The 16,030-nt window shown below is 46.7% G+C and overlaps 1 protein-coding gene across 1 annotated transcript in view; it reads left to right on the top strand.

Moving 5' to 3' along the window:
* The first annotated feature begins 771 nt into the window (after positions 1 to 771).
* CCDC3 (coiled-coil domain containing 3) overlaps positions 772 to 16,030 on the top strand; it is a 35,141-nt gene continuing 19,882 nt past the window's right edge. The window contains exons 1-2 of the mRNA XM_042053043.1: positions 772 to 1,524; positions 2,519 to 2,693. Coding sequence (XP_041908977.1) covers positions 1,112 to 1,524; positions 2,519 to 2,693 — 588 coding nt within the window. The 5' untranslated portion in view covers positions 772 to 1,111. The remainder of the gene's footprint in view (positions 1,525 to 2,518; positions 2,694 to 16,030) is intronic.

The raw sequence follows: 16,030 nt of genomic DNA, 5'->3' as shown, positions 1-16,030 counted from the left end.
CCAAAAGATTTTAAGCATCCCATGCCCATTCCTGACTATTATCCCAAGTGAGATCAGATGTGGGAAAAGGAGAATACTGAAATAGAAAGAGGCTGTTGGAGGCTGTGAGTGGTGCAAGACCCCCAGGGATCCTTGGGAGAAGCTCCACTGCAGTTTGTCTTTGAGCCATCTGCCAAAAAGCTGGAGAAGTCCTAAGCTGCATCAGACTGTTCTAGGATGAAGCAGTGGTGAGTCTAAATATATTGAGACCTGGTTTTTTACTTTTACCTTGCTCACCAGATGTATTTTGGAAAATGTTTGCGGGCTGCTAGGAAGAGCTGCTCTCCTCCACTTCCAAGTTTTTCTCCAGCTTCATTTGAAGTGGAAGAAGTGGATGACCAGGGTTACAAATTTGTACACAAACACATCTTAAGTTTCCCAGGATTTTCTCTCCTAGGGGAGCTGTGCACAGCCCCCTGCTCCCCTGGGACCCTTGCACTTCCAACACCCTACGAGCCACACCTTCACCTTCCAAAGCCCTGGGTGCCACCGGTGCCCACCCCAGGTCCAGGGAGTGCCTGTCAGCAGCTGTCCTCACTCCGGAGTGTGCTTGCCTTTCCCATGTCTGCTCTTTCACGTCTTCCCTCTTTGTAGTCTCCGTCCTGTCCACCTTTTTCCCTTTGCATTCCTCCTCTTTGCAACTCTGCCTTTGCATCCCTCCCCTTTGTAGCCCTCCCTTTTCACCTCCCCCTTTGCACCTCTCTCACTTACATCCCTCCCATTTGCATCTCTGCCTTTTCCCATCCCTCCCCCTTGCATCTCTGCTCCTCGCATCTCTGCCCCCGTACACCCCCTGCCCCTCGACCCTCTGCATCTTCACCCCTTCGCACCCCTGCCTGCTTGGCTCTCAGCTCTCCGGGTGTCTGCCCCTGGCACCCTCCACTCCTCCCTCCCGCCCCTTTGCACCCCCACCCCTTCTCATCTCCGCCTCGCTGCCTCCCTGCGCTGTCCGCCACCCCCAGTCCCCCGCAGCCTCCGGGGCAGCCTCAGCGCCTCCGGGCCGTCCTGCCCCCCGCTCAACCCTCCCTGACCCCGGGCCCTCCCCTGCCCGCCCGGCCCGGAGCCGCCCGCGATGCTGCCGGTGCCGGTGCCGGTGCCGGTGCCGGTGCTGGGGCTGCTGCTGGTGCTGGGGGGCCGGGCGGGCGGCGGGGGGGGCTGCCAGCTGCCGGCAGAGTGGCGGCCGCTCAGCGAGGGCTGCCGGGCCGAGCTGGCCGCGATCATCGTGTACGCGCGGGTGCTGGCGCTGCACCCCGACCCCTACGGCGCCTACAACTACCTGCCCTGGCAGAGGGGCCCCCCCGGCGGCCCCCAGCAGGGAGCAGGGGACCTCTTTTACTCGGCCGAGATCGAGCTGCTGTGCGACCAGGCGTGGGGCAGCATGCTGGAGGTGCCCGCCGGCTCCCGCCTCAACCTCACCGGCCTCGGCTACTTCTCCTGCCATTCGCACACCGTCATGCAGGGCTACGCTTATTTCTTCTTCCTCCGGTGAGTCCTGGGGTAGGGGGAGCCGGGGAGGGGTTAGGATGTCGCGTCCCCCGGCTCCGGGGCATCTCCGCGGGCGGGGGATGCGCGCCCGCCCCTGCCCGGAGGGTTCTCTCCGTCCCGCTGCCGCTCTCCCCGCAGCGCCTTCTCCTTTGCACTTCCACCCAGTCTCACAGAGAAAGAAAAACCCGAAACACCAGACTCCATCGTATTCCAGCACTGTCGCCCAGCAGATGCACGGGGAGCTGCTGTTGAGTAGCTCGTGGGTGCTGCTGCTTTTGTTTTTTACGGCGGGACGGTCACAGAGCTGGAGAGAGGCCAGCGCCTGTTTGCCGAAGTTTGGGACGGGAGTTTAAAACCCATCCCCAAATATTCACCCGATAGCTTTCCATCGACTCTCCCGAGTCCCAGCCAAACCCTGACTTTGGGCTCATCGAAAGAATAAGAAAATAAACCACAATATGGGAACAGAGCCATCACTGTGACCTTTCAATTCAAGAGCATTTGCGAAATACTACTCAGTGGCTTGTTTTGAAATACTTGCTATATTCTTACACAGCGTGCATAACAAAACTCATTTTGATGCTGTCTAGGGCTTAGTCTGCAGCTACATCTTTAAACACATTCTATTGACACAAGTTGTTTATTGACTGTTTGAAGGAGTACTTAAACTCTGGGCTCAAGGGCAAAATGATGCAAATTCAGTAGAAACTGTGGTCCAAAGTACAGATTTGCCTCCTTCATGGAATTTCATTTCATGGGTGTCTGTAGGGTGGTAGGAGCCTGTTAGATCCTTACTGCTGCTGCCTGATCCAGTCCCCATGGTGGACATTGTCATTTTGGTGACTTAAGTGCCAGGAGAGCTGAGAGCCACTTGCCAGCTAAAAGTCTGTGTGACTTTTTTGTTGAGCCAGGCTGAAGTATGACAGGGGAGTTCTGCAGGAGAAAAAGTGCTGTTCATTGTCACAGTGGGCTGCCTATGCAATCTGTGTTCCAGAATGGATGAGAACTACATCCTCCTGCCACATGGAGTCAACTTCCAGGAGGCGATTTTCCCTGATACCCAGGAGAACAGAAGGATGTTTGCCAGCCTTTTCCAGTTTTCAAACTGCTCACAGGCACAGCATGTGTTGAGCTTCTCCAGTGACTGGGAGATTCAAGAGGACAACCGGGTAAGGGTTTTATTTGGTCTCCAGTGCTTGTTTTCTAAATGGGCATAGGCATTCCCATGTTCTTTGTGAACATATGTATATGAATGCAGAGCAGCAGGTCTCTGATTTTCCTGTTCCTTGGGTGGTATCACTAGCAAAGTAACACATTGGTGAGGAGATATTAAACTGTTTTCAAAGCTGACCTCTGTGTTAGCTCTTTAGCTTCCCATGGACCTGAGCAAAGCTTGCTATCAACTCGTTCATAAGCAATAGGTTGAAAATAATATTGCTTGTGATCCTGTCCTCCTCCATCCCGATGGTTCCTGGATTTGCTATCCCTAGACCTCATTTTTTAACTTTGGCTGAAATGTTCAGGAGCAGAGCTTTGCTTTTGTACTTCTGTGTTCATCTCATGTAGCAAGAGCAGTGCCTGGACCATGACAGACTGTAAGGGATTATTCTTGCCTGACTCCACATAACAGCATAAACATCTACTGAACTAATTGCCCTAAGCTGCCTTTGTAGCAGCTGGGGAAAACTAGACTCTTGAGGGCACATTTCATGTGAGCAATGAGGGCAGGATTTGTCTGCACCATGCCAGCACTTAGTTCTGAACAAGACAAAAATGTCTCTTTCTCCTTTCATGGGAGGCCACAGAACGTAATTCACCATGTAGGGGATCCTCCCTTAAGGAAGTATGGAAAGTCCAAAGATACCCTCTGTTGGTGTCTTCTGAGCCCCTTTATGGGATTAAGCCCCTTTATGGATTAGTGTGTGTAATAAATGCAGGATTTTAATAAATACTTATTTGGGAGAGAGGAGCAACCTCCTGTTATGTGTGTGCATGTCCTGGATGTGCATATACTTTTGAAAAAGGGAAACTTGGACAGCTGGTTTAGTGCCAAACCTTGTTTTTCCTCTGGTAGCTGAGAACATTTTAAGCACCTCTCTAGGTCAGGATGGACAGGACAGGTGTCATCGCTTGTGTCTTCTGTGGATTCACCCAAGGCATGATGTTTATGTATGACAGCAGATGCATGAGTGGCTTGTTTGGGAGATGGATGGAGGGAATTCAAAAGGCTGAGCCTTTTCCTTTTGCCACCTGGCCAAATGCCAGCATACAAAGTTTGAGCTGCTTTGTGGCCATCTGGCCAGTGACACAGCTCTTCTCCTTGGGATGCCCTGTGAGCAAGGGTTTTCTTCCTGCTGATATTTTGGGGAGGGAGTGTGGAACGGTGCTGTTCAAATATATGTGTGGGGACAGCAGCAGGAACTGATGTTTAAGAGGACATCAATCATCTTACAATTAAATCACAGAGCTGTAACCCTGTCTGGGCAAGAAAGGGGAGGTGGAGAGCCCTGGTCTCAGCCCTGCCTCCTCCCTCCCAGCTCCCCTGTTCCCCAGTGCCCCAAGCAAGATACTTGGCAAGTAAAGGTGCTGGTGCTGCCAAATCCACAGATTTTTGTCCAGGGGAGCAAAGTGGTGTTGGGGGGACCACCAGATCCAACTGCCTGTGTCTGCTTGTGATGCCTCTGCACTGTTTATTTAGTCCTGCTGAGCTAAATGTAGGGGACCTTGATGGGCTGGTGCTCATTTATGCCAGAGGTGAATCTCACCAGTCAGCTTTAATGGAAATCACCAGGCACAAACCCGCAGGGTAAGTTGGGATGACCCTCAGTATATGTATCAAAAGCTCATTTCAGCTGTTGCACTCTTTGACCCGTGCAGCTGCGAGCAGACTGGGGGGGATTAGAGCTGCTGGTCCCACAGACAGGGGCCGGGGGTTTTACATGCTTCAACACCCACCCATCCAGTGAACAAATTCAGCACAACTGATGGACACTTTGTCTCGCCTTCATAATGAAAAGTAAAAGCTTCCTTTGCACCAGTTAAAAATAGTTTGGGCTGACTGTGCTCCCATTCAGCTCCTGCATCTGTGTTTGCCCAGCCGAGCGCCGGCTCCCGACGCCTGTGTGCCCCAGCCTGGGAAGGGGATGACATTTCTGGCTTCTGCAATATTAGGAATTTGTTTCTCAGCTCTTCCCAGGTACAGCTCTCTTTTGTGTTTCCCTCCTCTCTCTGCCTTGTTACATGCAGTGGTGGCTTTCCCAGTTGCCACCGTGTCTGCTCGCATCCCATCACAGTGTGAGCAATTACTGTTTCCAAATGTGCTTGGCCGAGCTGCCCCATGCTGGCTCCTAAGCTGAAATCTGTGGTGTATGCCAGCTTCATGGCACAGAAAGTGAACATAACTCAGGGCATTATTCTTGAAGTTTTTGAGAAAAACCTCTTTGGGAGCTAGGTACATCCAAAGGGGGTTTCTGTGATGGTGTCAAATTGTGGAGAGCGTGGACAGGGAGGGAAGGGTTGTCTCACACTGTAGTGAGGAGTCAGGGGTCTCACTAGCCACTGTGTACTGACATAAACTGTTACTTAAAATACATCATGGATGTTTTGTGCAGTCAGAGAGGAGAGGTAGAAATGTTGAGGTGTTCAGAGCAGAAGGCAGCTGGGATGTAGGTCTCATTCCAGGAGTTCGTAGGTAGGGTCCTGCTTCCAGGTGTTGGAACAGCTGTATGCAGGGGCACCTTAAAAAGCAGCAGGCCAGAGGAGGTTTGGAATAAACGAATGATGAAGTTTTCTGTTTACAGCTGAATCCCATACTCTGAAAGACTTTTGAATCCTGCTCTTGACATACTTCTGGGGTGGACACTTTAAGGGAGGTTTTGGCACTGGGAGCACATGCAGTTGCAATGGATAACTTGTGTTTGCAGCTCTGGGATGCTCAGCCAGAATGTGAGAAAACCCCATGATGGATGAATGTCTTTGCTTCATGTAATACTGCTCCCAGCAAGAGGTCCCTTCTGCAGGGTATGCCTGAGCTGGCCACAGAGCAGGTGACCCAAAAGTGACCACTGCCATGTTGTCCTCCTGCTTGGTGTCTTCTGTCTGTGGTTCTCCTTGCATGCAGGCAGCCTTGTCTGGGCTGCCCAAGGGGTGAAACGAGGAAAACCCTGACAGCACCTTTTCCTCCTTCCAGCAAATGTGTCTGATGATGCAAAAGAGAGCAAAGAGATGTGCAGGAACTTTTTGATGCACTGGGATGTGCCACCTGCCTTTTCCATCATGGGAAAATGCTTTTAATTTTCAGAAAGCACCATGGCATGTGATGAAAAGAGGTCAGACCCAAGGCACATCTCGTTGAATATAATACTTTCCTCATCCTGGGCCTGCTGCTCTTGCTGTAAGCGAATTCCAGCTGCATTTTTAAGCCCCTTGCAGTCTGGGCTAAGAGCCAAATGCTGCTTTCCGTAGTCTTCCCATAACCCCACAATCTCATAAATTCACTTAGATGCTTGTTCTGGCCATGTCAGAGAGCAACAATAGCTCCTGCTGTTGTTTCTTTAGGCACTTGCAATTTTGCCTCCACATTTGCAGAGGCAAATACTAATGTGGCTTCATCTTGACTTTTCTCTCAGCCCCTTAATGATGTTTGCAGACCTCTTGCTTTACCCCAGCTCATTGTTGCAGTGGTTTCCACAAGGTTGCTTCTAGAACCAAGGGGTGATGCAGCACATTGGGGTTGAAATCTAGCCCCCGTGCAAAGTCTTACCATTTTAGTGCACATCTAGGGGCTGCAATTTCTCCTCCTGGCCTTCTGCAGGGTTGTGTGATCTCATAAAGAAGACCTTGTTGCACACAAGGGATTACATGAGAAGTGACTCGAGGTCTGGTGTCAATAAGGACAGTAGAAATTTCTGGCAGCACTTGTAGTTATTATTCAGAGGGGCTTTAACTCCTGGTTCTGTCAACAGACTGGTAAGGAAATGTGCTCTTTTGGCCTCTCTTTTTATGTATGCAGGAGAGTTGCAAAATGACCCCACGTGCATCACAATAAGGGAATAATGTCAAGGTGTCAACACAATCGTGAGCAACACTGAGAGCACTGAGATAAAGTCCATGGAAATTAAGGAGTCCAGTAACTTCAATTAGGCTTGGCAAGATTGCAGGGGGAGACTATACCTTTTATTAAGCCTCTCTCTCTGCATTGACTCTTTTCCTCTCAAGCAGCAGGGACACAACCATACTGTTACCTCAATTTATTTAGATGAATGGACTTGCCGTCTGAGGTACCTCCAGAGCTTTATCTGGGTAATAATAGAGCTTTTATGAGAGTAGTCAGTGTCCTAAATAAAAACCAAGGTAATTAGTGGGTTAGCCTGGCAGTCTACAAGTATCTATTTAGCATCTTTGGGTTTGGATCTTCTTCTCTGGTGGCACCATGGCTGCTGTAACAACCTAATGACCTGACTGGGACACCGGGAAGACTTTGGAGCAGCTGAAAAGGGAACAGCATAAGAAAAGCAATGTAATTGCATAAATGGCTTTGCCATTATTGTACAAAGCAAAAATTAAATTAAATTATATTCTTCCTCTGTGGAAGTAGAGGAAATGGCTTCAGAATTATTTGTATTTTAGCAGCTCCTGTGTGCATGGACTGGGAGCCACTGGGTTGGGTAAATCCCTGATCTCTTTGCCTACCAGAGAAGGGCTTGTTCACATGATGTTTGCTGTGGGGACTTCTCTTAATCCATCTCCCAGGCAACATGCCCCTGGAGAGGGGGAAGGAAGAAGGCAAGTTGGGAAAGTCCCCATAATTTTTCAGACCACCCTGATTTTGGAAGTGATTAAATAGTATCATGTCCAGAGAGATCCTGAGCTACCTTGGATGCACGGGCCAGAGGTCTTCCTGTGGTGGCTGAGATGGACATTGCTGATGCCAAAAGTGACTCTGCTCTGTGAGTCATGCAAATCCTGGCCACTGGGAAGAATAAGTTAGTAATTGTGTTGTCCATGTTATCCACAAAATTTAAATGAAAAAGTACTATTTTTTTCTCAAAGTTAAGAATGTCTGCTCTTTCAGAGTTCTCTCTCTGCTCTGAGTGCTGGGAGATGAATTTCAAGACTGGAAAATGCTGGTCATGGAGTTCAGAGCCAGCAGTTTTAGGAGAAGAACCGGTCTGAAAAAGAGCAGGTAGCAGCCTGGCTTGGTGGAGACAGTTCTCTTTATTTCCCATGTACTGATTTTTGGTGTTTGCTTGTGGCATGAGCTGCATTAGGGATCCTCCCTTCTCTGGTCTTAAGGCACTAGGGAAATACAAAATAATCTCAGTTCAAAACAGTGCTACATGGCAAGGGCAGTACAGAAAGACCTCAAAATAGAATTGAAGTGAGGTCCAATATCTAGAGGTTTGAAAATCTTTTACATGTGGTTTCTTGCCCTGCCATTGGTTAGTGGAGTTGCTTCTCCATGAACCTAATAGCATGATAGCAAATGCCATCACTTCTGGGTTGTTTTCATAGTGATTTACAGCGCTTTTGTTTTCCTCCCAGAAACCCACCCAGGGTGTACCCCCTCCCTATGATCTGGGTTTAATTTGAGTACATGTAAGCAATATCAGATGAAATGAAGAACTGCTGACAAGTGTGTGGGACAAGGGAAGACCACGAGACTATTGACACATTTGGGTAACATCCCCATGAGTCTTTTGGCACAGAAATGGCATTGACTCTTCCGAATCTTCCCACCCAGGCTGTGGTAGGGGACTCTTAGAGTTCTGATTGGCATATCCCGATCAGTTTTCTATCTTTCCACATGCACTCAGGCTGATAAAATACAGAATAAAAGATCACAAAGGAATACATGATAGCTTTATCCACAGGAAGTTTCCATTGATATGGTCTTTATAATATTCATAACACCCAGAAGGTGTTCTGAACAGTGCTTCCCAGGAGAAAAATGGGGAGATATCTCTGGTGTCCGGTTGCTTCTTAGAGGCACGTTATTTCTGTTGTGGGTAGGTAGGCTGATTTTTATATACCATGCAGGAGAGATGACCTGATGTAATGTGGAAGCTTTGGATTTGGTATCATTTGTGAACAGTCAGTGTGAAATGGCTTTTCCCCATCCATCTGAACTCTTGTCCCCCATGGCAGCCACGCTGGTGGGGAGGTGCCAAGGTGAGGCCCCCACTTAGCACCCTCCTGCTACCAACAGAGGAGCCCAAAGAGTGCCACAGCTCCTGGTGAACGTGTCTGGACCATCTTGCTGCCTATCAAGCAATGCAGATTACTCCAGAGCACAGCTCTCTCTGAATGTGTCTCAGACACATCCAAGTACATAATATCCTTAAAAATATCCGGTTTCCAGCCCTCCGAGCAAGGAAATGCCAAGACAACCAGGGGTATGTGTGTGTGTGTGTATGTACTGCTGCCTCCTCGAAGGGTGAAGCAGCAATCCTTCCAGGAATTGGCAGGGAATGGAGAGCCACATGGCTCCAGGCTGCTTTTAATTATCCAGAGTCACACTTTAATGAAGGTCTGCCAAAAGCACTAAATCATTCCATATTTTGTGGCACAGGGCTGTCTGCTGCTGTACTTGAACTTGGTGGTGAACAGACCCCAGGCCCAGGACACCTTTTGGGTTCTTCATCTGACTGGTGGCCACAGAGGTAGTTGATAGTTGCAGGCTGAGCTCTGCATGTTGAGAGATGCAAAGGTGGGGCTGAAGGGATCCTGTTGTCCCTGCTCTGTTTCGGATCCAAGACTGTCTTCAGGGATGCCATACCCTTGGGCTTTCCAGCCCAGACATGGTTGGAAGTCTTGCAGTGGTGCTGCCAGGCACAAAGCCTGTTGCAGTGCTTTCTTAGCTGGATGAAGAATTTTTTGGGAGCCCCTGACCTTTGGAAGCCTCTTAGCCAAAGGAAAAGGCACTGTGTAGGTAGGAGAGGTGGGACTTTCATCGAGCTGGCCACGTTCCCTCTATGCTAGCACAGAAGTGGCTGAGAGGGGTGATGGCTCCCTCATGGGAGGCCAGTGGGAAGTTTGAAGCCCACCCTGAGCACCCACATGTGAAAGTGAGCTGGGAATTGCAGCATTGTGGGGAGAGGTGGACCTCTCATCCATCCCCTCTGGAGATGACACTGTCATGGGAAAAGTGGCAACAAGAAGACATGAGGAGGCTGACTTCAGTCCATTGTCTCCTTCCCTGTGTGTGAGTGATGCCTCTGCTTTCCTTCCCTCCTGTTCACGGCCTCCCCAGAGTGGGAAAGTGAGAAGGGACATCCCACCACACATAGACTGCGAAGGGTGAAGGGAGAGGTGTAGGGAAAGGGCTGGTGGGGATCTGGGCTGTGAAATTGAGTAGTGAAGGGCAATGTGTGCTTGAAAGAGCTTGTGTCCAAAGCCGAATCCCCTTCCTCCACACAAGTTTGTGTACTCAAGGTGCTCCCCAGATACCTGGGACATGGCCTCCAAGGAGAAGAGTTGAGGTCGGTGTTCTTAAGGTGGATGTACCATCTTACTAACCCAAGGCAAAACAGGATGTACAGTCCAAAGAAGCAGATCATGGGTATTTTTGAATCCATTTGTGCTTACGAGTCATACTTGCCCCAGGAGGTTTCAGTCTCAGAGAGTGGAGGTATGGACTTTGCCCAGGAGCCACTGAAAGATCCTCAAATATGAGTCCTGGCATCCTGCTCACAGAAACACACTGGGACTATTCCAGTACTTTTGGTTGGGTTGGGAGCAGGAGGGGGAAAGAAACACCAGAGCTGGCTGCACATGGCTCTTCACCTGTTTGGATTTTCCTAGACCTTGTTTTAGGCCAACTCTTTTGGGGAATACATTCAGAGTGAGTGTCAGGCAAGTTTTCTGGGACAAGAACTGCCAAAATGAATGTGGGAGGTACCCAAATTGTGTGTTGTTCAACCCAATTTTGGAAGCCACCACACCCTTCTGTAAATCTGTGAGTCTGTAGGTGTGTTGGGTGGTTCTTGTGTGCAAATCCATACTTTGTGTTGGTCAGCAGGTGGAAAGGATGATTCATGTGGATCAGGAGTCCTGGACCAGGATCTCTCCTTGATGCACAAGCTGCTTCTACAGTCACTGCGGGCAAACCTGTCCTTTGGCTTAGTTGCTGGCTTCAGTTGGCCTTGAATCCAGGGAAAGTATTTTCTTTCAATTTCTCTCTTTCTCCTGACCCACCTGCGAGATATACACAAAAAAAGATGGAGCAAAAACATTTATTAAAATCAACAGCCACCAAAATCCAGCTGGCAGCTGGCAGGCAGGACACCTGTGATGCTGCCTGTAACCAGATCAGCCATTGTGGCTTATAGGGAGATGAGATCTTTTAATTTGGGACATATTTTCTCCCAACCCATGCATTTTGATGTTTATTTTCACAAATGACAAGCCAAGTTGGCTCTGAGGCAGCAGGAGTTTGAGTCCCTAATGGAAGCTGCAGACAGAGCCTTTTAAAGCCGGTCTTGCCTCTGCCGGCCAAGGACCTTTCCAAATTCCCCTGGAGAAGTGTCCTTGCCCTGTTGTGCTCGGCCAGGAGCAGCCGTGTGGTGCCAGGCTTGGCTTGGCCCCTGGCCCTGGCAGCACTCAGCCCCTTGCAGCAGCTAATGTGAAGTGACAAACCAAAGTGCCTGGTTTCGAGGGACAGGGAACATAGGGTTTTGGTGGACCAATTGCAGCTGACTGCTGCTGAAATCATTGCAGGTGCCTCTGGCAGCTGATGCAGTGACTCCCTCCTTTTGCTGCTCCAGTCTGTCAACTTATTTTTGGAAGAAGGCTGCTGCAACTGTTAGTCGAGTTATCTGTGAAAGGAATGACAGCAGGGAAAAATACACCAAGGGAGAAACAAGTTTCCATGACACTGTAAAATACAAAAGGAAAATAATATGACTAAAAAGCCAGGTCTGAATTTCTGCCCAAAAAAACTTTTGAGCAAGCAAGGAAAAAAATATTTCCTGAGACCTGAAAGCACTTCATGGACTTGTTCTGCAGTATTTTTGCATTTCCTAGATCAGTAAGGAACCAGTAGCTATTGCAAGGGGGAATGTTGGTGCAATGTTTTATATTGAGATATGGGGGACTAAAATGCAAGCTGCTGTTTACATGGCTGTTATCCTCAAACTGACCCATCTTCTTCACTATGCAGGGGCAGCAGAACTATTTCCATTCTGCAGAAGGTAAAAGCAAGGCAGGTGTGTTGGGCTCTGTATCCCAGTCCAGTGGAGACAGTTATTTTTGATCCTGGATTTATACCCTCTGGAATTAGAAACAGCCGATTATTGAGTTATTTTTTTACCTGTAAACTTATTTGTTGAAATTCTGTGCCCTTCCCATCCTGTGACTTCCAGCGTTATTGCGCAGGTAGTGCTGTACTTTGAGTAGGGAGTTTCCTTCAGATAGGTGACACATGAGCAGCTGGGGTTTGGTTGTTCATTCAAACAGAGCATGTTGGTGGTATGAAGTCTGGCTTCCTTCTTCAGGTGAATGGTGACTGGCATCCTCTCCATTTCCTCAAAATGCAATGAGTTTCTTGCTTTCATTTGTGTTTGCTGTACACCAATTTCAGAGCATAATTGTTTGTTTGGCTTTCTTTTTGTATTTCCAGAGCCTTTAAACAGGGTACAAACACAAATATGTTCTTCTGGATGTTGCTTATTAGATTTTTTATTGTGGAAAACTATTTAGTTGCTTAACTGGATGGTGGTTGGGGAGAGAAAGGAAGGAAAGTCAAAGTGGAGGAACAGTGTGTACTTACAATGGCTCAGGATAGGAATAGAAATTCAGATGCTTTAAGTCCTAATTTCCCTTACATGGAGAAAGAAATCCTATTTCAGAGCCTTTGAAGCAAAAACACAGCAGCCACATCCACTCAAAATGCTCCATTTTGTTGCAGAGTGAGGAAGCTGTTTTCCACCTTAAAAGCAACATCCTGGGGTGTGGAATATGAGCAATAATGAGGAAGGGGCTTAGTCACAGTAATCATAGAACACCTCGGCCAGATACCTGCTCATCTCTTAAAAGAGCTCTGAGGTCTGAGTTGGCTGGGAGAGAGTTTATTCATGCTCTACAAAAGTTGTCTTAAGTGAGAATCTCTGTGTACACAGATTATCTGTGGGAAAGAAAGTTGGTCTGTAAGTACCTCTGCAGGAGAGTCATCTGTAAGTAAAGAAAAAATAACCACATAAGTGAGAGAAAATTAAAATAACTCATGGAAATAGGAAATGAAGAAACAATCCACCAAAATGTGTGGCCAACTAATGTGGTGAAATCTCCATTATTTACAAGGCTTGGGTCAAGCTGGGAGATTGAGGTGGGTCAGAAGACATTCCTCTTTTGCTGCCTGCCTCTGGAGAAAGATCCATTGCATGGCTCATGACATGGCTGTGGGAGGGGCTATATAGGGTTTCAGAGCACCCTGTTCCTGTCCTGTTATTCTTCAAACTGGATGTCTGTGCTGGCAGTAGTGACTTGCTGTCTCTGGAGAGGGTCTATGTCCCCCATGCTGTGGCTGAGTAGCTCCAGGAGGTACCAGGTAGCATCCAAAGCCCACCTCCACCAGATGGATTAAAAAAGACAACCTGGAGGTGAATTCTTCTGAAAATCACTTCCAAGTTCTCTGTGCCCTTCAGACAGCTACAGCTATGCTGGACATGAGTGCTGATGCTGTGAAAAGCCTCTAAGGATTGGAAACAAAGAGTTTTAAGAAGACCCCAGGGAAGCATTTTTACTACCATCAATGATTGGAGTTTTTTACTTTTATGTGTTTTAGGCTCAGACACATTTTGTTTCAATTGAGTGAACACTTCACGATCTGTCCCTCAAAATCCTAACTGAGCCTGTGTTTTCTTAAATCTTGGTTGCAAAAGGCAGAGGAACAAATGTGATTCTTGCTTCTTTTCCCAAAGGTGTGGAATCCTCAACTAAATGTGTCCTGAAAATAATACTTTGTGCTCAAATCTTGCCCTCCGTAACAAAAATGGCTTGAAACCACATCCAGTGACACAATCCTCATATATTTAATCCATGTCTGAAAGCAGCTGAACTACTGATGGGAAATGTCCTGGTGCCTCCAAGTCAGTGGCACTCTGGAGCCACTGGAACGCATCGCATCCTTACAGTCATTGCTCAAGAAACACATTACAGATGTTGAGGATGTGAAGGAGCAGACTCCTTCCATCAAAGCATCAGGCCAAAGAAGGGCTAAAAACAAAATCCCAGACTCAAGGCATCCCTGAGGCTTTTGCCTGCCTGTTCTGTGTCCGGACTTCAGGATCGACCTCTGGTTCCTGCTCATTGTCAGAAATGTCTGAAACAGGAGAAGCCTCCTGTGGTCCCTGCTAACGAAGTGGTGTTTATCACGCTCTGGTAATTGCATTTGCTATGGTATTTACAGCATTTCCTATGTTTTGAAACGGAGAAATCTCAGGCTTGCCCAGGGCTAATTGTGTACTTTAACCTGCTCCTAAGCCCACATGTATCTTTAAACATTAACATACACATTGGCAGCGTCCTGGGGTGGCCTCAACCCCACAACTATCGAGCTGGGAACGTGGCTGTGGAAGTGTTAATGTTTCCTCTCGATATATATCAGAGGCAGTATCCTTCCTCTTTTCCAGGTCCTAGGAAATATTTTCTTTTTCTTTTTCTCTTTTTCTTTTTTTCTTTTTCTATTTCTTTTTCTTTTTCTTTTTCTTTTTCTTTTTCTTTGTCTTTTTCTTTTTTCTTTTTCTTTTTCTTTTTCTTTTTCTTTTTCTCTTTTTCTATTTTTTCTTTTTCTTTTTCTTTTTCTCTTTTTCTTTCTTTTTCTTCTTCTCTTTTTCTTTTTCTTTTTCTTTTTCTTTTTCTTTTTCTTTTATTCTTTTTCCTTTTCTTTTTCTCTTTTTCTTTTTCTATTTTTTCTTTTTCTTTTTTCTTTTTCTATTCTTTTTCTTTTCCTTTTTCTTTTTTCTTTTTCTTTTCCTTTTTCTTTTATTCCTTTTCCTTTTCCTTTTCTTCTCACACAATATCATCTGCAGTTGGTATTCCTGACTTCTGTAGAGCAGCACAGTGATTTGGCAATCCTTGCCCAGCACAATATGGGAGTGGAAAGATCTCCTAATGTTGCACCCAGTGCTGAGTGTAGCCCTGCAAGTAACTGGTTTCAGATTCTGCTTGCCTTCAAGGCAAAGACAATATATTAATTGCAGAAACAGAGGTCATTTAAGCTCACATTGTGGTCTGGCTTTGGCCACGTAGAAACTTATTTGTGTCTAAAAGGGACTGATGTGGGCCTGGGCCATTTATGCCACAACACCTTGACCATGACTATGGCTCTGTCTCATTGGCTTCTTTTTCTGGATATAGCAGTTCCAGCTTAGATTCAGTGGCTGAGGAAAAGTCCAGAGCTTGAATCAAGCATTGCAGCATGCCTGGAGTCCTCCTTCTGTATCAGTTGCTGTATGGAGCAGGTGGCTTGAATTTGGCTGGAACTTATGATGCATTTTGGAGTCTTTATCTTCTAGCTTATAAAGCCTTTTGGATAAAATTTGCTGAATGCATGAAGGATGTAGAGCTTTGTTTTGTGGATTTAAATCCAATCTTCTAAATTGCTTTAAAGCAATTCCTTGTGTTTCAAAATTCTGAAACCCCTGTCCCCCCCTTTTTTTTAATGCCTGGGCTCAATCACAGACTGATTTAGGAAATGGTGCAAAATGTGTAAATGAAATTAAAAACTATTTTTAAAAAATAGTGTTAGGAAAAGAAAAATAAAAAAAGAGAGTACACATATGTTATCAATACTCAACCAAAAGGGAACATTGTCTCTAACACAGAAAGCCTTAAACTCCAAAGCTTGCAGAACAACTGGAATAATCTTTCTAATCCAGTCAACATTACTGGAACTGTCATAGGGCTCTTTGAATTACTTCAACATTGATTTTAGGGCTTTTTCTATTTGGACTTCAAGTATACACTGTAAATGGGACTCTGAATATATTTTTTCTATGCATTTTATGATAAATATTCCTGCTTTGGATTGGCTTTTTGGTTGGATGTATTTAAGTATTAGTTGAATGGAGTTAAGGTGCTTGTCTACTTCAGTATTGATCTCAAAACGTGAGGAAAGATTGAATTTCATTGCATACAACATTCTAAAGTACTTCAGCCAACAGCAGAGTGGGGTATAGGAGTCCTTTTGTTACGTGCTTTAGTGTCAGAAGTCCTGAATTGGTGCAAAGTGGTGAGTTTCTGAGGAAGTAAAGTAAAAGACTGTCAGCATTCTCCCCTGTCCCCACCCCAAGACCCACAGTATGCCAAGAGATACCTAAGTCACATATCCATGAAAGAGTATAGGAAGAGGGTTCTAGCTGATGCTCTCCCAGTCTCCAGTGTTTTCAGGTGAAGGAGTCTCTGTGGTGAAGTAATTTCTGTATATTTATTTTTTCTATGTATTCGTGACATCCAGTCAATTTATCTCCCATAAAGCAGTCCAGCCTTCTCTTGAGAATCACAACTT

This window comes from Corvus kubaryi, unplaced genomic scaffold, assembly GCF_017639235.1.
Source record: "Corvus kubaryi isolate FWS band 111438036 unplaced genomic scaffold, C.kubaryi_AGA036_p1.0 135, whole genome shotgun sequence".
Lineage (NCBI taxonomy): Eukaryota > Metazoa > Chordata > Aves > Passeriformes > Corvidae > Corvus > Corvus kubaryi.
Note: the sequence above shows the minus strand (reverse complement) of the source record. Positions and strands in the feature narration are given on the sequence as shown.